The sequence below is a fragment of the Ostrinia nubilalis genome, chromosome 1, assembly GCF_963855985.1.
Source record: "Ostrinia nubilalis chromosome 1, ilOstNubi1.1, whole genome shotgun sequence".
Taxonomy (NCBI): domain Eukaryota; kingdom Metazoa; phylum Arthropoda; class Insecta; order Lepidoptera; family Crambidae; genus Ostrinia; species Ostrinia nubilalis.
Genome location: NC_087088.1, coordinates 17,801,152 through 17,821,858, shown reverse-complemented (window position 1 = coordinate 17,821,858; position 20,707 = coordinate 17,801,152). Strand labels below are relative to the sequence as shown.

The following is a 20,707-nucleotide window of genomic DNA, read 5'->3' as shown; positions in this document are numbered from 1 at the left end:
TTATGTTAGAGGTTCAGTAAGGGTTGCTACACATATAGTAGGGCCGGCATTGTTAGTTCGGCAGTATTTGTCGAACTTGCTTGGCTTTGCCGAATAACAAGACCTGCCCGAAATAACTGTACTCTTTGTATCCAAACGTTTATCTACATATCACCGCTGATTAATTAAGATGTGCGGATTAATGCCGACCTGATTACGTATGTATTGTACCCTAAGAATTGTGCCGGTTTATAAAATGACTATCAAGTTTGAATTACAAACCATATGATCGATTAAAACCAACTTATTCGATCCCGTAACTATAGCTGGCCAACCACCTCAGTCTATTAATAGTCGGCAATTAGTATTTTCACCTATTGCCTTAATCTCCTATTTTTAGCAATGATTTCAATATTAATTTTCCAACCCGTACTTCAAGTCTCTACTTTACGCTATACTTGTAGGCGCAAGCTAATCTGCCCCTGAATAATAAATGATTTTAGCACTTAACTGTCTGCCTGAAATACATATTTAACAAGGAGAAAATATAATGAAACGCCTACAACATTTTGAAAGTTTTCCACTGAAATAGAGTGTTTTAACGTGAAGTAGAGGTGGGACGTCCACCTACAAGGTGGACCGACGACATCGTAAAGGTAGCAGGGAAGCGCTGGACGCAGGCCGCTACCAATCTATCAACATGGAAAGCATTGGGGAAGGCCTATGTTCAGCAGTGGACGTCCTATGGCTTTTTTTTTAAATCTTTATTTTATGAGCTTGTTCACTGAGTGAACATGTCGCTCAATAGCATTCACAAACAATCTTACACTAGATATTTCTTTTATCTGAACACTCTTTGACAATTTTACATAAATACATAGCATCTTTGGATAGAGGGGAAGACAAAGCTTCATTACAGGCACCCAAAACATTAAGTCTACTTCCGAAATAAATATGTCTCAATACCTGCCCCCGGACACATTCCACCATAACGTGATATGCATCTTCAGGGACGTTGCACTGACTACAATTAGGGGATGGAACCTTTCTCATCATGAAAGCAAACTTATTCAGTGGAATGTGACCGGAACGGAGTCTTAACAGCATCGTTATGTAATTTCGACTAAGAGCACAATCAATCCATGGAGAACTCAAAGGATGCGGTTGAACAGTTCTATACCATATACCTTTCTCTGCTGACCTTTTATCAAAGTATTCTTGCCACAATTCATTGCACCTTATTTTAATAGAAGAAATATGTTCAGTGTGAAATGGAACTACAGAAAATTGTTCACCATCCAGACAGGCTAGCTTGGCCAATGTATCTACTTCATCATTACCTGAGAGCCCAATGTGAGACGGTATCCACTGAAGTGTAATCAATTTTTTTTGCATCAATAGAGAGCGAATTGATTTCAAAATGTCATAGGCAATCGGTAGCCCTCGTATTACCGAGGTGCATCGAGCCAAATGCTGTAGCGAGCTTTTTGAGTCTGTTAGGATAACAAAGTTGTCGTAATCTAGTGTGGTAATGTATGACAATGCTTCAGCAATAGCGATTAGTTCCGCGTGCATGATTGAAATGTTCGCATCTATCTTTAATTTCATTGAGCTACGAGTGTTAGTATCTAAGAATGCAGCTCCTATACCATTTGTTTGTTTTGAGCCATCAGTATAAATCGGCCAAGAGTCTGAATATTTAGTATTGAGGTATTCTGTGCACAATTTTCTTAATTTGACTACATTATATTTTTGCTTGGCCTTTTCCATCGATGGAATACTATGGTTTACAATTTTATCCAAACATATATTATTTACCCAAGTGTCTAAGGAGAACATTTCCAATAGTTTAACATTGCTGACAGGTTTAGATTTTATATACTTATGAAGTATGGTCAATACCGGTATTTTCCTTTTCCATAAGTTAGCTTCACAAAGACCACATAAAGTTTCTAATAGACAAGAAGTGGGGTTATCAGAAAAAGATTTTGATTTTAAGCAAAATTTAGCACCTAGATACCATCTGCGTAGTTCTAAAGGTTGGAGGCATAGTTCACTCTCCATAACGTGGATTGGAGTGCTCCTGATGAAACCGCCTATGACGCGGAGAGCTTGATTTTGAATTTTATCTAATTTCCCTAAATGAGTCTTACAACACATATCGTAAAGAAAACTACCATAGTCTATCCGGCTTCTGATAGTAGATATGTATAGCTTCCTCAGATGTTTAGGGTGAACTCCCCAGCCTGAACCTGCTAAGACCTTAAAAATATTGATATATTTTAAAACGTTAACAATAAGTTCATTTACATGTTTAGTCCATCTCATCGACCTGTCCAACCACATTCCCAAGTACTTCACGTTATCTACCGTCTGTAAAGGCTGATTATTTATATTTAGGTTTATTGATATTCTTTTTGATTTTTTTGTAAATATGCATACTTTACACTTTTCTGGAGAAAATTCCAACCCAATTTCATTTAAAATAATTGTAAAACTATCTAAAGCCGCCTGTAATGCAGCTTTGGCCTCCCGGGCGTTGGTCACCGAGCTGTACAAGACAAAGTCATCCGCATATTGGGAGACATCAATATTAGTCAAATTGGCACACACTTCTATTGTAATAATATTAAATAGTAAGGGGGATAACGGATCCCCTTGTGCTAGACCTCGGCCAGTGGTTCTACTTAACACAGTATTTTCAATTTTAATTTGTAGACATCGATTACTTAAAAAATTCCAGAGGTATTGACAGATTTTAGCACCCACATTAAGACTATCTAATTTACTAATAAGAGACGTCACATTGACATTGTTATACGCATTATTAATATCCAGGAAGCATCCAACGGTAACTTGCTTTTTACAAAAACCAATCTGTATAGCTGACACCAATCGACTAAGACTATCTATACAGGACCTTTGTTTTCGAAAACCTACTGTTTTATCAGACAACCAACAATTTTTCTCTATAAACCACTCGAGCCTCCTGTTTAAGATATGGTGAAAGATTTTACATAGACAGGAAATTAATGAGATAGGACGTAGGGATGACAATGAGTTAGGATCTCGGCCAGCCTTTGGGATTGGTATCACCGATATGTTACGCCATTGTTCAGGGACAAAACAAGTATCTAAAAATCTATTAAATAAATCTAATACAATGTGTTTACATACATAAGGGAGCTTCTTGATCATTGAATAGGAAATACCATCCATCCCTGGGGCAGTGTCCTTTGATTTAATACAGCTCTCGAGTTCATGAAGCGTGATGCAATCTTCCAATACCTCGTTCCTAGAAATACACCTAGGCGGACATGGAGGAACGTAGTCAGGTGTTAAACTGTGAAGCAGGGCACTTGCTTTATCCATGTCCACGTAACTACCGCGGGTTTTGTATCCTTTTAACCATTTCATTTTTCGCCATAAATCCCCAGCAGACAATACTTCATCCGTAGAACTGCAGAAGTTGCGCCAGCTCTCGCTTTTAGCGTTACGGATTAGTCTCTGAGCTTCCCTGATTTTTAATTTAAGCTCATCGTAGTTCCTAGGACAGGGATTACGTCTAAATTTTGTGAGTGCAAGACGGCGTTCAGCGACCGCTTTGGAGAGGTTTGTATTCCAATATGGTTTAGGGGAGAATTTATTAGCCGGGTTCATATTAATTTTAACTATAGGAATGTATTTGTCTGCTGATTTATTTATAATATTTACAAGCATGTCATATGCTTCTTGATTATCATGGGGGAGTGGTAAATTAACAAGATTTTCCTGAATGTCTTTTGTGTAAGAAGACCAATCGGCATTTTTAAAGTTTCTTTTTATAAGAGGTGACCAAGTAGGTTCAATATTTGTTGTTAATTTAATAATCAGATGGTCACTTCCAAGGGATTCACATGTAACATACCATAATAATTTAGTTGCCAGATCAGAAGAAGCCATTGAGATATCAGGTGATGATTTCTGTACTAAACCATTTACGAGCTTTATACGAGTAGGGTTGCCATCGTTTAGTGTTATTAAGTTATTATCTATAAGCGAGTCAAAAATTTGTACACCTCTTACATCGGTTTTATAAGACCAATTTGAATGGTGGGCATTAAAATCTCCTAATACCAGGGTTTTACGCGTACTTGAGCTAAATATCAGATCCCAATCCCGCTGAGTAGTTTGTACGTATGATGGACAATAAACCGCAATTATGTTATCTATTTGATCACAGTTGAACACCCTCACACTGATAACCTCCATCCCGCCCGTACAATATTGCACTTGGCCTATTTGCGATTGAATTGAATAGTGAATCATTATTGCAACTCCTCCGTACGAGTCATCCCTATCTTTTCTATATATATTATAACCATTCACTCGTAAACTGCTATCAGGCTCTAGCCAAGTTTCACTTATTGCAGCTATGTGTATATTTTCTTGACATAGTAATTGTTCGAATTCTACTAACTTAGGTCTTAAACTTTGTGCATTCCACTGTGCTATATTTAATTTTAAGTGTTTAGTTGTCCTAACCATCAAATATGTTTTTTAAAAGTGACACATATTTGATATTATTTATTAAATATGATAAAATCCACTCTCCAACTACTTGCACTGTCATTTTAACTTTAGTTTTCAAGTCATATTTCTTCATAAATATAATTTCCTTTAGACGTTGAAGTAACTCTGGTTCGTGCCTCACTTCCTTTGTTTCCTGGTCATCACTGTTCGGAGCAATATATGAAGATGTTGATTCCATTGTTGAAGCCATAGCCTCCCAGTCAGATTGAGTTTGTTCTCTGTTTTTTTGTGTATTTTGTTTTTCCCCGGTTTGTTTTCTTTTATTTTGGGTGTTTTTATTACTAATTGGAGTTTTCTCAGTCTCGCCTGGAAAAGAGCTATTCACAGATGGGGTCTGGTCCGCTCTCTCATTAGGAGACAGGGGTGTATCTAGATTGTTTCTTACTGGTGAAGTCTGTGGTGAAGTTCTTGGTGAAGGCCGTGGTGATGTTGGAACGTACATGTTTATTGCCATTTTATAAGTGCAATTGAATTCCGCCATGATATCCCTTATTTTCTTTTCTTTTAAGTATTCTGGGCATCCTTTGAACATGGCCATGTGTTGGCCTCCACAGTTAGGGCATTTAAAAATTCGGGATTCGCAATTTGCATGATTGTTACTGCATTTAGGACACGTTAGTTTTCGAGAAGGGCACAGTTTACCTGAGTGACCAAAGCGCCAACACTTAGAGCATTGGGTCACTGGAAATTTGAATTGGTCTACTTTGGTTTTGATACCATGAATAAAGACAAAAGCTGGCAGTGATGATCCTTGAAAACATATTCGCACACAGCCACTTGGTGTCCACTTTCCATCTATATCGCGATAGTTGAGCCTCTTAACTGATATAATATCCGCTACAGGTGATGACAAACTTTCCAAAATCTCTTTCTCTTCTAACTCCACCTCACAGTCCCTCAGTACCCCATACGACAATCCCACTTCAAGCGTCTTTTGGCATTTCCAGCCCTTCTCCAAAAAGGTTTTATTAAGACAAAGTTGACTTGCACTGGTGTCGTTATCGAAAGTAATCAAGACTTTAAACGGGTTAACATATTTAACTTTGGATATGTCTTTAATATTTTCAGCTTTGAGTAATCGTGCCAATGCGAATTGTTTAGGCAAGGCTTCCTTACTTGTTACACAAATCTCTATTTTATTCTCCACCGCTTCTCTCATTGTGCCTCTCACTTCCCGTACTCGTCTCTTACCACTTCTAGTAACTTGTGTCCAAATCTCTTCTTCATCTACAGTGCGCATTCTTTTTTCCGCTCGTAATAAACTATCCTCCGTACATTCCATGTTGTCCTCAGTAATTCCCCGATTTTCCAATTGTGTCTGGTATTCCGTATTCCTAATATCTTGTGTGCGGTCCTCAATCTCTCTTTCTCCTACATCTTCCACTCCATCGATCATTAAGTTAACATACACTCCATCTGCGTCTTGAATTAAACCATTATTATCATTCATAATGTAAACACCGGCCCGAGCCGCGTATAGCAGGCTCGCCGCGCCGAGCGGCAAACCGGTTTCTTATCGCGGGAACGTAACACGGTATTAGACAGTAGCGAACGTGCGACCGAAACGGGCTACGCTGCGACACTCGTCCTATGGCTGAAATGATGATGATAATGAGAGTGTTTTAATATCGTTCAGATTTCATTAATCACGGGCGCGGGATTGCCCCCATGCGTGGCACCTGCAAGCCGCAAGTTTTAGGCTTTGTTGCACTACTAATCTTTGACCGTAACTTTGAAGATAACCGGTGTTTTTTGTATGGAGTTTGACAGATTTTTGACGTTTGTTAACAATAAAATAGGATGGTGCAAGCGAGCCTTAGGGATTTTCTATTTTTTTTTGCAATTGCAAGAATCAATCCTTAATCTCGTTCGCGTGATAAGTGAGTCCATTTACTATCTTCTGTCAGCCCTAAGCCCTTATGGTTCGACGCAAATGGGCCACCGACCACAGCCACCGGTGGACAGCGACGGCGACTTAACACACTTTTGTATAGTGTCGAGTTGCGGACACTACTGTAGCGAGTGACGGCCAGCGGATACACGTATGCGGCGCGTCTATCCTACTAATATTATAAATGCGAAAGTCTGGATGGATGTTTGTTACTCCTTCACGCAAAAACTACTGTACAGATTTTGATGAAACTTTACAGTATTATTCTTTATAACCCAGAATAACATATAGGCTATAATTTATGACGATCTGTGGCAAACTAAATTTCACGCTGGTGAAGCCGCGGGCAAAAAAAACCTAGTACAAAATACATTAAAAAGTGTGTTAAGTCGCCGTCGCTGGACTCGCTGGCCACCGATGGCTGTGGTCAGTGGTGCATTTGCGTCGAGCTTAAATTGTCAGTTTACGATTGTCGGTTACGGCGTTTGTAAAGGTGCCGCCCTCCGCTGCGTTATACAGCGCCTTTATGAGCTAAATACGCGACAATGTCACTTTACACCACATAGCGGCATAGCGGTGTTTACGTCATTACATGGTCTCACCCGGAGAAATAAACGAAATATTTTAATTTAAGACCAAGAATTTACTAAGAAATTATTCAATATAAAAAAATCGTGTAACGACTATCATAAGGCGGGTCCTACATTAGTATAACATACATAATAAATAAAATCCCTTAAAAAACACAGTACAGCTTATTGACTTCACCATTGACTTCACCAGGATTAATATTTTTATTTGTACCAACTCTCTCAAAATATCTAAAAATCAATTTATCTTTAAGATTTCTTACATCGTTCAATTTCATAATTCTCCTTTACGCCACGCGCCACGCTGTTACCATAGCAACTTTGAATTTACAAAAATCAACTTTGAATTTGAATCCCTCGAGTTCAATTTCGGTTGTCAAATGAAAGCGCCTAAATTCCGGACACTTTACGACAATGCCCGCAGTCTCTCATTACTTGACGAATAAAATGTGCGTTTCCTGGGTTTTATTGAAATTTTCTTTATATTCGCGTCATAAACGTCTCTAATTCTAAAGCTGAGAATGGGAGAAGTAAACAATAGTATTGTTCACGATTATGGGACGATGTTATCTTTTAGAATTCAAGTTACAACGTGTTTCACGACGCGTCATTTGTAATAAGCGATAGTAAAAAGTTGTACTTACAAAATGTTGTTTGTTTCTTCAATAAAAAACGTGAATACACACTTATCATTGAGAATCAACTAGAATTTAATACTTCTTCTTCTTTTTGTGCCGACAACAAACCTACACAGTGTCAGCTCAAAACTCAGCAGCACTCATCAAATCCTCCTGAGTGCAGTTGCTTGGGAACTCGTTCTTAATCGACTGGGGAACAAAACCAATACTAGTAGTAACAGAGTCCTGGTACCTACAAAAGGTCCTTTTATGAAATGAAAGACAACATTGCGTTTTTTCAATAAATTTTCAATAACACCACCATAAAATTTCAAATTCCATAATCTGCCACGCCACGCCGACGCCACACTGCAATCTTTTCACTGAGTCTTGATGTTTTCGGCCATCTTGAGTAAGATATTCCTTAGTAGGTTCGCCACAGCTGGATAGTTTTGTCCCAGCAGTGGGGAACGAAGCTGGGGCACGCACATCTACGAAAAACGTAGCGTAGTTATGTGACGTATTTTGAAATATTTTTTACTAAATAGTGAACTATACGAATAAAACTTCATTTCAAAAATTATCTATGTAACCTTCTCAAATTCCTAAAATCAAAAGATACCATCTATCCTGTGACGGCCTAATTTAGGCCTTCAAAAGTTGGGTATCTATTGGCGGTCAAAGTACAACACAAGGCTACACAGGAGTTTGCGATGCTGGGAATGAAATATGAAGACTAAGCCACGAGGTTATGAAATCAGAAAGTTTATACTCAAAAAGAATTGAAAACCAAACGTAGACCGCGACACAAGCACAGCTTAGTGCAGCAGCCGCAAGAAAAATAAATTGCCTGTAAACCTTTTGATGGAAATAAATTACTTTTTATTTTACTTTAACTGGTCTACAAAGAGGGAAACCCTCCCTTAGACCCAAGGATCTTAAAGGGGATACCAAGGGTCTCCAAGGGGATACCAAGGGGATACCAAGGGTCTCCAAGGGGATACCAAGGTATCCCTTCAAGAACTTACCACAGCTAGTAGAACGACCAGCAACGGACAGACCAGGTTGATGAGCAGGTTCAGCACGAGCCGCACCAACCACCACAAGCCGATGACCACCAGTACGCTAGCCAGCATCACCTGGTAACATACAGGGTGTAGAGACAAGTATAGAAATAATACAATTATATAACACACTTTCTTGTATACTACATAAGAAAAGGAAAGAAATGTCCAAAAGATTGAACTTGACATGTCCAAAAGATTGATTGATAAAACAAATGTCGAAAGAGACGGTCTTATCGCTATAAAGCGACCTCTTGCAGAAAACCTAGAGGACAGTTTTATTATTTAGAATAGGTTAGTGTTACTATTAAATTAACATAAGACAATGTTCCTCTAATTTTCAATTCTCTGATCGGTTTTTGATAATATCTAAAGAAAAGTCAAAATTCAGCAGAAAAATCAATTCAGCAAAAAGGTAGCTAATTCTTTACCTGAGCATCTTCATGCCCGTACAGCCAGGATCGGAACACGTTCATAATATTTGAACAGTTCTCGCCGTTGCATTGACCACTCGTACGGGATACACTGAACTGGAACAACCAGTTTTCTTTTAATTTTGACTTCACACGTAATACTTTTAGATTTCATATGTTTGATACACATCTCATTCCGAAAATCTAAAATAAAACTTAAAGATGACTGACTGACTGACATAGTGATCTATCAACGCACAGCCCAAACCACTGGACGGATCGGGTTGAAATTTGGCATGCAGGTAGATGTTATGACGTAGGCATCCGCTAAGAAAGTATTTTACGAAACTCCATCCCTAAGGGGATAAAACGGGATCCACGCGTACGGAGTCGTGGGCGGCCGCTAGTCATAAATATTCACTTCGTTTATACTAAAAAATAATAACATTTGCAAACCCATAATTCTGAATAGCTTACTCAGATTAAAAACCTATTTTGCCGTCGGCCATAATCTATCCTATTCACACCACCATCCCAAAAATGAGTGAGAGATTAATAAACGCCTGTGGGCCTGATTAGGGTTGCCAGATCCAAAAACAAAAAAGCCGGACTCTCGTGCTTCATTTGGCCGGACATTTTACCCTAAAAGCCAAACATGTCACGGAGGGAGGGGTACAATTAGTGTCATAGCCTACGAGTGTTATATCATTCTGTGACTCGACTTTCAGCTAGCGCGGCAACCACATAAAAAGCCTAACAAAAGCCGGACAGGCCGGACAAGACTGTAAAAAGCCAAACATGTCCGGCTAAATCCGGACACCAGGCAACCCTAGGCCCGATACACCCTCCAGGGTCCAACATGAAATATTAAAATCTCACCACTACGTTAACTTTCAATATCGAATGGGTGAAAAATATGCACTACATTTTACGGGCCACCAAGTCAATTTATTACGCGATAATGTACTCGTAGCAAATTGATAAATTGATCAGTTCCAATTTATTTTAAACACTCAATTTAACTCTGTCAATATTAATAAGCTCTCTGCGTATAAATGTATTTTCATTAGGCAATAGCTTTGTGAAATCACTCTTGAGACGTGCCATTTGCAAATCATAAGTTCCAGGAATCGGGAACCTCAGGAAAATATGACGCTGTCAAATGGCGGATACATAATTATTAAACTTTAGCGACAGCGCACACTGGTCGACCGTCGTGGCGACTACACGCGGCGACTCATCGTCGACTTGGTCGTCACGATAGAGTCGCGGGCGGGGTCGCTTATATGAAATTGAAAAGAATAGGCGTTTAGTTGCCGCGTCTAGTCGCCTAGTGTGCGCATTCGCTCAATGGGTTCTAGGGAAGTTGTATATTGACTACCATCAGATTTTATCATCATATTGTGATCTCCAGACCATTCATATGCTATCCCATCATTCTAAAAACATTTTAGATGCAGCTTATTTATGCTTGATTTATCACAATCTCTTTCAGTTTGACATCAATAAGTAGTAGTAATGCGGTCACCATGTGATGACCCCATGAGCATATGATAGTGAGAACATGGCTAAAAATATCAAATGAACATTACCTAATTATGACAATTTTAACAATTTAGTCCCTTTCTCCCAGTAACATTAACGTAAATAGAACAAATGGAGCCATCAACTAATGTTAATGGTGTAGTTACACTATGCGGGAAATTGATCAAGACATTAAATAATAAATAGTTTCGCCATGAGTCGTCCATACTTCGGCGTGCGTGCTCGCGCTTCGTCTCGGTCTTTCCCGCATAGTGTAACTGAGCCATACGCCCGTATTCACAAACGATGCCTTCTTAAGTGAAGCAGCAAATCAAACGCACAGCGTTGAATAGAGCTCTGTGATTGGTTCGTGTGTCACCCTGTGCATCCACGCGCACTGTGAGATCTCATAGTAATGTTTGTGAATACGGGCGATAGTGTTTTGAAAATAGGAAATTCTTACGTTATGCCCTAATATCGTCCGCTGCCATTGGTACTGGTCTGTTGACATGGTATCCGAGAAATCATCTACCAGCTCCGTTGCGTACGTCAACAGCTTGTACAAATGCCTCCTCTTGCGGTGCTCTGCAATTAGTTAATTCAAAATTAATAAGTAATCTTATACCTTCATTGGAGTTTAAAGTAGACCCTGGCTACTGTAGATACTTTGAAATTGCAGTGATAGTATTATTTGTGTCTATAGTTATACCTACGGTGGCTGCATGGTAAAATATTAGACGTGTTTCAAGAATGTTTTTTCTGCTTGATATGTAATTAATTCTCTGGTGACTATATCAGTGGTAGGTTAATAAGAGCGTCCGCTACGACAAGCTAGTTCCCAGAATGATCACCGTCTAATGTTACTATAAAATGAATTTATACCTTCTTACATAGGTACTATCGGTCACAGTTCCAACTACTCATTTCCGTTTTTTCTCTTGCTCTCATCAAATGGTAATTCTTTGCGATAAAACGAGACGATGTAGCTGAAACTGTGGCCGATAGTGTGTAGGCCTTGTGTAGACCATGATGGTGAGCTGAAGCTTACCAATTTTTAGAGCGGTCGGCATATCTGTGTAAATCCCTTAAAAAATCCATCTTGATGAACACAAATTTTAGACAAACCAAGAACAGACTTTAGAACCTTTTAAATCAAAACAATTTTCATTAGAAATCCTGAAAAAATTAAATTAATCGAATTTGTTGTGCACTGGTAAATTTTTGACTTTTAATTGACAACTGATTCAGGCGGCTATGGATTGAGTTTCAAAAAGGTTTAATATGAATAAAATAGAATGTTATTAATGTATAAATTATCTATGAAAATACTTAAGTGATAGGATGGGAGCCATGCCATACATTCTACTGAAATGGTCCCATACAAATCATGATTGTTGCTTGGTTCAACAATTGTCTTAACTATACGAAAAATTGTACCTAATCTCCTCTCCTTTTAATTCTAACTGTACTGAAAATTAACTGCCTTATTAGTAAAAAAATATCAATCTTGTGCAGGGCCCAAGAATAGTGAATGTCGAATCGTTGGGATCATTTGCGCTTGTTTCATCATCATCATCATCATTTCAGCTATAGGACGTCCACTGCTGAACATAGGCCTCCCGCAATGATTTCCACAATGGCCGGTTGGTGGCGGCCTGCATCCAGCGCCATACTGCTACCTTTATGAGGTTGAAGGTATCCCTTCCCTTTCATAAAAGTTACAAGCTCGTTGAACCACTAATTTAAAGTTTGTATTTGTAACTGAAAATGACATTTTGAACAAGTGTTCGACGTGCATGTTACTTTTTAGTAAGGGGGTAAAATAACAATTCCATTATTTCACTGTAAGCGCAGAAACAAGTATAACAAAATGAACAAGAGCTGACGTTAGCAATGTTTCAACCTGGGATGAGTACCTCAAAATGTTGTTTACTTAGAAGTTGAATTAAATATCGCTTTTCATAAAACATGATTATGAGAAGTATTTGATTCTGTTAACAAAAATATCTACTTGATACAGAAAAAAGATGGACGGATACTCTTTATTATTTTGCTACAGAAATGATGATTTTTATTGTGCACCACTCAAACACTGATAATATCAAGGAACACAAAAAGCTGATACAGCAGAATTTGGTATCATTAACAAGCAATCTCTCTCAGAGAGCTCGAGGAGAGGACAAGAAATTTGTTTAAAATAAAATTGGAGAAAAAAATTGCAGTTATGTTTCTCATTATTTCAAAACTTGCAAATCCAGTGTAGATCTTTGCTCAGCAGTGGTATAGAAAATATCTAGAGAATAACGTCAACAATTTGTCAAACTTCATTGTCTACTCACGGACATTGCCCGCGGGCGGCGTGACCGGAGGGAGCGGCGAGCGTTCTTCGAACGAACGAGCTATGTTTGGTTCGCGAGCGAACATAGTAGAAGACGATCCTGACGCACTCTCTTCAACGACTTTGCACTAAACGGTCTCAATATCATTGTAAATTTATACCGAATAGACAATTTTATACAGTCCACTCTTTTCATTTAAATAACTTCCACTACACTCACTATCGAAGTAACATTCATACATAAAACACGGTTATCGTTTTCATTAAGGTTAAAGTTAGGTAGTGCAACTCAGCCTTATTCTAATGTACGGAATGGTATACTAATTCAAGCTTCATTAAAACTCGTTTAGCATTTTGCCATCTCGTTCTCAAACAAGTATTAATCCATCCTCACAACACTGCGCTATTAATATTAGTTGAAGTATCACCACACTACCAACACTACTTCAGCCGAGTCATTCCATTCGCTTGCGGAACTCCAAGCGCAGAGAAAATTGTTTCTGACTTTTGCTTCATCTGTATTTTCGTTTGTTTCGCTTCCCGCAATATATTTTTTGAACTGTCATAATTCAGCAACTCGAGTCGAGATTAGGCGGCATTATCAAACTTTTTGTGTAACAATTGGAATTGAATCTGTGTTTGGGGAGGATTTGGCGTAAGCTCCTCGTAAAGTAGGTCTTTATGAATTTAATATGAAAGTTTGATGGTCAGTTACTTTTTGGCAATTTTGTAGCGGTGAAGATTAGGCGGTTAAGCGCGCGCCACACTTTTATACAGGGCGGAATTTTGTAATGCCACATGGAGGGAAAGTACTCTTAATATTGTAGATAGAATTTTTTTCTCAAAGAAAACATTCCTTTATTTCTGAAAAGAAATAGAACTGCATTTAAAGATTTCCAAAAATTTGCTTGCCACGCCCGGGAAGACTACAGAAAATTGTATGGTATAAGTAGTAGTAAGGAAATCTTTGAATGCAGTTCTCTTTCTTTTAAAAAATAAAGGAATGTTTTCTTTTAGTAAAATTTTCTATCTACAGTATTAAGAGTACTTTCCCTCTAGGTGGCATTACAAAATTCTACCCTGTATATCTTTTTTTCGTTAATTTACTAAACACATTCATAATGATCTTGTTTTGTCACCTGTCATCCTCTTTGCACTGGAGGGAAGTCGAACCTTAACTTCTAACTCTTCCTATGTTCTTCTGATTAGCTTCGTTGCGCGTCAACTGACAGTTTAACTTTCCCCCGGGACAAACTTGAACTTCACTGGTGGTGTTTTATTGGCGGTCAAGCTGTAGATCCTGGCTACACAGAAGTTTCAGTGGTGGGAATAGTCACGTCATAGGTCACATAGTCTATGGTTTCTCATCCTCATGAGAAACCATACATTATGTAAGGCTCCCAACATCGTTTTTGAAGTGGACTTTTCTTTCAAATTAGTTGCAAGAACATAAGTTTTATTGAACATAATTACTTAGGGTAAGTATGTGTGTTCTGAATATACTCGTATAAACAAACTGTCCAGATAAACACTGTGGTATCTTATCTGTAGTAATTGCCATTTACCTATATTTTTTGTTGGATGTGAGGTAAATTGTACAAAAGTAAAGGGACAAGGTATATGTTATTAGGTAAAACATTAGGCTCGTTTTTGTCTACAAATTAGTAGCCAAACCAGCCAAACGTCGTACCGCGCGTCGTTAGCATTCAGCAGATGTGATCAACCTAATCAACTGATCTGAGGAAATTTAGAAAGACTCGGGGAATACATGACTTTATTCCAATTTACTAACAAACTTTGATTAAAGTAAATTATTAAGGTTCGTATTGAATACAAATTTTAGCCAATTTCAATGGGGAGAACGTTCAATAGAGTCTGGCGGGTTGGGGTTTTATTTACTTTATTTAGTACATAAATACATAATCAGGGTAATAAATTAGGGTCGCCGCACATGACTCAATAGAAGTCTGATAATTATTTAAGAAAACAATATTTCAACGACTGGTCCCGCACTGCCAAAGCTAAAAAAACGATTCCTCTGAAACTGGGGATTGCTGCTACTATTTTAGTATCAACATTCTACCTACACGGCAACTTAACAAGAATAGAACTTTATTAAGACTTTATTGGTCACAGTAAGCACAAATTATAAATAATAACAACACAAAACGAATATAGAAAACTAGCTCTTCGCCCGCGTGGAATTTTGACTGTCACAGAAAAACTTTATCGTGCGCGTCCCTGTTTCAAAAACCGGGATAAAAACTATCTTATGTCCTTTCCCGAGACTCAAACTATCGTTATGCTAAATTTAATCAAAATCGGTTCAGTGGTTTAGGCGTGAAAGCAAGACAGACAGACAGACAGAGTTACTCGTACTTTCGCATTTATAATATTAGTATAGAAGTATAAAAGTATAGATAGTGGGCCACTGCGTCGATAGGCTCCCGCTCAGTATTTATCATGACATGCTCGTAAGGGCATGTCAAGAAACTGGTCTTTCGCGAGAGCTTTTAAGTTGTAATTAAATTAGACCTCATAACACCACTGTATTTCTAAATAAGGACTTTAACTCAATGTCGTCCTCTTACTTGCATTGATTACTAATAAACCAATGTTAACATTCAGAGCGCATCCTGGAATCGGCTTAATCAACCGTTCTATGGAAGTCCCGCAATTTAGGCTCAAGGGATTCGTAAAGACAAATTTTACTAATTCACCAATATCAATCTAAATTACATGATATATTTTATTGTTGTGAGAGAAATTGTAGTTTGTTTATAGCTGTACCCGCGACTTCGTCCGCTTGAAACTCAGTCATAGAAAGACCGAAATACTTGACCAATATTGTTATGAAGTTTTTGCGTATGAGTACATACCTCCATCTATCCGTCCCTCACAAACTTTCTCATTAGGATGATGAAATGATGACGTCATAAAATACAATTTGATTAATCAATAAGTTCCTACGGTAGTTAAATCACTAAAATAAACTGTTATTTTCTTTATTTTCGAATGAATATTGCTTAATTCTAAGTAATACCTATCACCTATGTTTGCGTTACCTCACTAGGCTTGATACTAATGTTTAGTGGCTACCTACTTATAATTCAATTCAATACTATTTATTGTCAACAACCATTTGTCTTAAATTTAAACCCACATCAAAGGCACCATTACCAGACATATGAATATTGTATGTCGACAACTAAAACCTTTATTACCAAACTGAAAACCTTTCTCCAAAACATTTTGTTTTACCACAAAGAAGAGAGAACCTTTGTAAGACCGAGTAAATGAATTATAAAGGCGCTGTATACGTGATCGAAATAAAAACGTTTAGTGTTCCGTACAAATAAATAAAACGAAGGCAATTCGGTTGAATGGACTCCGAATGATCTTGTCTTTAAATCTTGGATTTGAGGTCGATGTGGCATCTATGATTGGCTAAGTTTGTCTTTTTTAAGCAGAACGAGACAGGTATTTAACCGCAATCGCACCTGTGCCCCGATTGTGCTAATTTTCAACGTCTCCAATACATTAATGGCGCTTCTTCACCAGTTGCGCTCCGTTTTTCATTCCAGCTGAGGTGCAAATTCGGTATCGCGGTAAAGTTCACGCGCAAACAAAGACGAAACAACGGATCTAATCACTTTCCAATAAAAATCCAAACACCTTATTTTTTCACTAAAAACAGGAAAATTAAATGTTCGTGAAGGCGTATGACTTGAGTTTGAGAAAAAGTAGTTTTCTTTCAGCTTTTACTCAAAGAATCAGTGGTTGCGATTTGTTTTCGTTTGAACTAGCTGTCAAAGCGACGCCGCGATACGAATTTGTGATTTTCGTTCGTCGTCTAGTCGCGTTGTAGTTGAAAATATTTAGCGCAATCGGGGCCCTGGTGTTAAGTGAAATGCAGTCTAGGATGGTACACATTTGCCCTGATAAGCAGTTTACTGAGGTAGGTAGCAACCACAAACTTAAAGACTAATGGTATTAATCTTTAAGACGGCAGTAAAGACATTAAGTATTTTACTAAGATTTGTACTAAAATAAAATTGAGGAATAGTTTCATCAGTTTCAAAGTAAGTATCTGACATAACGATTTGTAACAAATTAGTAAACGTAAACGTTGCTAGTTGCCAGTGGCTTTATCTGCGAGATAAGTTCCTTATAAACACGCGTAATACTCGTATAATTAGGTATTTGGTAGGTAGTAAGTTTTATGTCACTCCTAAAAATCCATATTTGGCTAAAAAAAATAGTTTTTATTTTAACCCACTTGTTCCGTAAAGAAAAGTAGTATTTTTTGTGATAAGCCTTTACCTCTTTTATATCGACATCCGTTTTGTCCGGGAAGGAAGTAGATATTATCTCCAATTCTTTTGTGATTAATGTCCGAGTCCCGGGACAGTTAACTTTTCCCGGACAACTGACTACGATTGTATACATGCCCGGAGTAGGTACAAGCGATCAATCAGGGTAGCAGGACAAAAAATATGTAGCTGACAAGCCTGCTCGATCAGTTAGTATAACGTCAAGCACTTACGTAAATTGGTACTTAAGTTCTTTATAAAAAAGTCACCGTCGGGCAAGCTATAATATTGTCGCCTAAAATTAATATCCAATCATAATATATTATGCCCGTATTCACAAACATTACTATGAGGTCTCACAGTGCGCGTGGACGCACAGGGTCACACACGAACCAATCACAGAGCTCTATTGAACGCTGTCCGTTCGATTTGCTGCTTCATTTATGCAATTATCGTTTGTGAATAAAGCCCCCCTAGACAAAACGCACTTTTTGATCGAATCGAAAATCGAATCCGTCAAAACTCCATACAAAAAAGGGGCTTTTCGACCACTTTTCGACTGGTTTGCGATTATAATTTGCACTTTGTCTAGACCCACAGGTGATAGACTTCCCACAGACAACAAACTTTTAGTTGGCCGATAGTTTTGCCCGATTCTAATTGGTATGAAGAATTGGCCGATACCAATGTGCGCACATTCTTACATGTCCATACTAATTTTATCAAGGCCGACCCAACTATAGGCCGGCTAAAAACCTGTACACTGAAAAAAATGTTTGGTTACTGCTTACACTACAAAAGTGACCACCGAACAGTTTGGTTATGAGGAACAAAATGTTGTTTAAATTAAACAAATAATTCTGTAGTGAGCTAGACTTAGTTTGGTTATAGTTAACACTTAGTTCGGTGGTCACTTTTGTTGTGTAAGCAGTTCGTTCGTTCGTTTCAGCCAAATGATGTGTAAGCAGTAACCAAACATTTTTTTCAGTGTAATCTGCGGCTAGGCTAGGTACCTATTTGTACTAGTTTTATATTATCTGTGGTAGAGTGGTAGAGCAAGCAAGAGGTGGGAATAGTCCCGTGAAAAAGTCCCTAATTCCCTACTAATAAAGAGTATGAATATTAAACGAGTATTTCGCTTCAGGCACTTTTACCGCACACTGCACTTTGAGCCTTTTTCACGCGCATTATATCATATAAATGTTAGCTTTGTTAGATTTATCGCACTCGTTATGCAACTTTTTGTGAAAAACTTAATCGTTTTAAATTAATTTTTCAGAATAATTACCAACGCATTTTACTCGTATTTCAGTCCGTGAATGGCCGCTGGCCCATTATAACCATCCAAACACAATCCACAGCGACAAATCGCGCCAGAATAACATACATTAGGTACTTACGAAATTAATTAAAATAAATGACTGAATAATACGTAGTCGCCATTACCTCACACATTTGATATATTCCCACAGGACAACGACTGGGAATGAAATCGCAAATCACTTTTATTACAGCATGTGCCTTCAGTTTGGAACCATTCATTGGGAATGAACAAAGAAATTAAGTACTTTATTAATATGGCCGCTGGACTATTGTGATGCATCTGTTATTGTATTAAATTTATTTGGATTATACGTCTTTTGGGGGATGGAACTAAATATAATTACCGTATAATGTATCGTTTGTTCGTTCGTTTCAGCCAAATGACGTCCACTGCTGGACACAGGCCTCCCCCAAGGATTTTCATAACTACCGGTCCTGCGCTGCCCGCATCCAGGTACTTCCCGCGACCTTCACCAGATCGTCTGTCCATCTATTGGGGGGCCTGCCCACACTACGTCTTCCGGCCTGTGGTCGCCACTTGAGAACTTTTCTGCCTCAACGGGCAGCTCTATAAGCTATGTTCAAAGCTTACAAGCTTTATTATACGTTGGTATGAAGTACGGCACTTATATTAAAAGTATCTTACATCTTTGACAAAGCAAGTAGCTGCTATTGTTACCACCACCAGCATTTAGATCCTATCCATTTATGTTTCGACATCAAATAGTTCTCTGTCTTCGGCTTTTAATTCGTAAAGCATGTAGTTTTAATATAAATTAAACCTCAACTAGTTTCTAGGTTAAAACACTCCACTTTACTCGTCAACAATTTAATAAACATGAAAGTAGTTCCACTTTATGTCATTTGAACCTGTATTTTCAACAGTCCTTTGGTTCATTCAGAAGTAGTTGCTACGCAATAACAAACGCATGGCTGCGCGGGAATTAAATTGGTCCAATGCAAATATGTGGTAAAAAATGTGATCCATTCTACAAGTACGGGTTTGACGCTGGTGCAAAAAAAAGCGGATTTTTATTGACGATTCAATCAAGTTTCTATAAAGATAACTTGTGTTGATGTTGCGGTTTAATATACACTTAGCGACACGGAATTTGGCCCAAGCCTAAACACCCAGATATGTGGCCAAATAGTTGTTGCATACCTAAGTTTCGTGTGACATGTTAACACCAGAACTTCTCCGATACCTTCGCGAAGTGCGACTTACGTTTTCTAGAGAACATGCAAATTCGACCCAAGGCTAATGGAATAAAGTTCTATAGATCGATGATTGAAGAGTCACCTTAAGAGCTCCAGACGGCCGTGGAAGTGTATAGAGAAGGTGCGGAGAAGAGTTACTACGCAAACAGACAGTTTTCATAAAGAGTTTACTCCATTAGTCTAACGTCCAATTTGCATGTTCTCTAGAAAACGTAAGTCGCACTTCGCGAAGGTATCGGAGAAGTTCTGGTCCTCGAGCTGGTCTTCGAGTATGCAGGTTATGATCCTCCATCCTTCTTCTTATTGTGTGCTCACTGACATTCACTGGGCTTGCTGTTTGTAAACGCTGGCGTATCTCAAACGTAATGAGAACCCGATTTCTTGATATTGCAAGCACGATAATCGGGTCATCGCGCGCTGACATACACCTTAATTCCCCACTTCTTGGTCTTCTTGTGTAAAAGGCGGTCTGGTCATGCCTTTTTAACGTGTATTTTAAGTTTGTACGCCATAAATTGAAAGTTGTAGCCATCTCCCGCTGCATACGCCCTTGACTTCTAATCAACACTATTTGAGCAACTTGAGCTAGAGTAATGGGCATTATTCTCAAATTATGGAAATGAGAATAATCCTAAGATTAATTTAAAAACAAAAAACAAAACGCCAAACCCTTACAACATTTTTAATATCGAATTCAAACTTACCCGTACTCTTTACGCTCCAACAACGAAATGCGTTTCTAGAGTCAAAAAAGTTAAACAGACGCATTTTTTTATGAATCTAGCCTCTTAAATTAACAAAAACAAATGTTCTGTTAACATGTCACACGAAACTTAGGTATACAACACCTATTTGGCCTCATATC

At 38.2% G+C, this 20,707-nt stretch overlaps 1 protein-coding gene across 1 annotated transcript; it reads right to left on the bottom strand.

The window, feature by feature from the left end:
* Positions 1 to 8,029: 8,029 nt before the first annotated feature.
* On the bottom strand, positions 8,030 to 11,871 carry LOC135076546 (uncharacterized). The gene is made up of 5 exons (XM_063970993.1): positions 11,699 to 11,871; positions 11,114 to 11,235; positions 9,145 to 9,243; positions 8,678 to 8,788; positions 8,030 to 8,140 (listed from the first exon to the last, which is right to left on the bottom strand). The coding sequence occupies exons 1-5, from the start codon at positions 11,718 to 11,720 to the stop codon at positions 8,030 to 8,032; spliced, it is 465 nt and encodes a 154-aa protein (XP_063827063.1). The 5' UTR covers positions 11,721 to 11,871.
* Between the last annotated feature and the right edge of the window lie 8,836 nt (positions 11,872 to 20,707).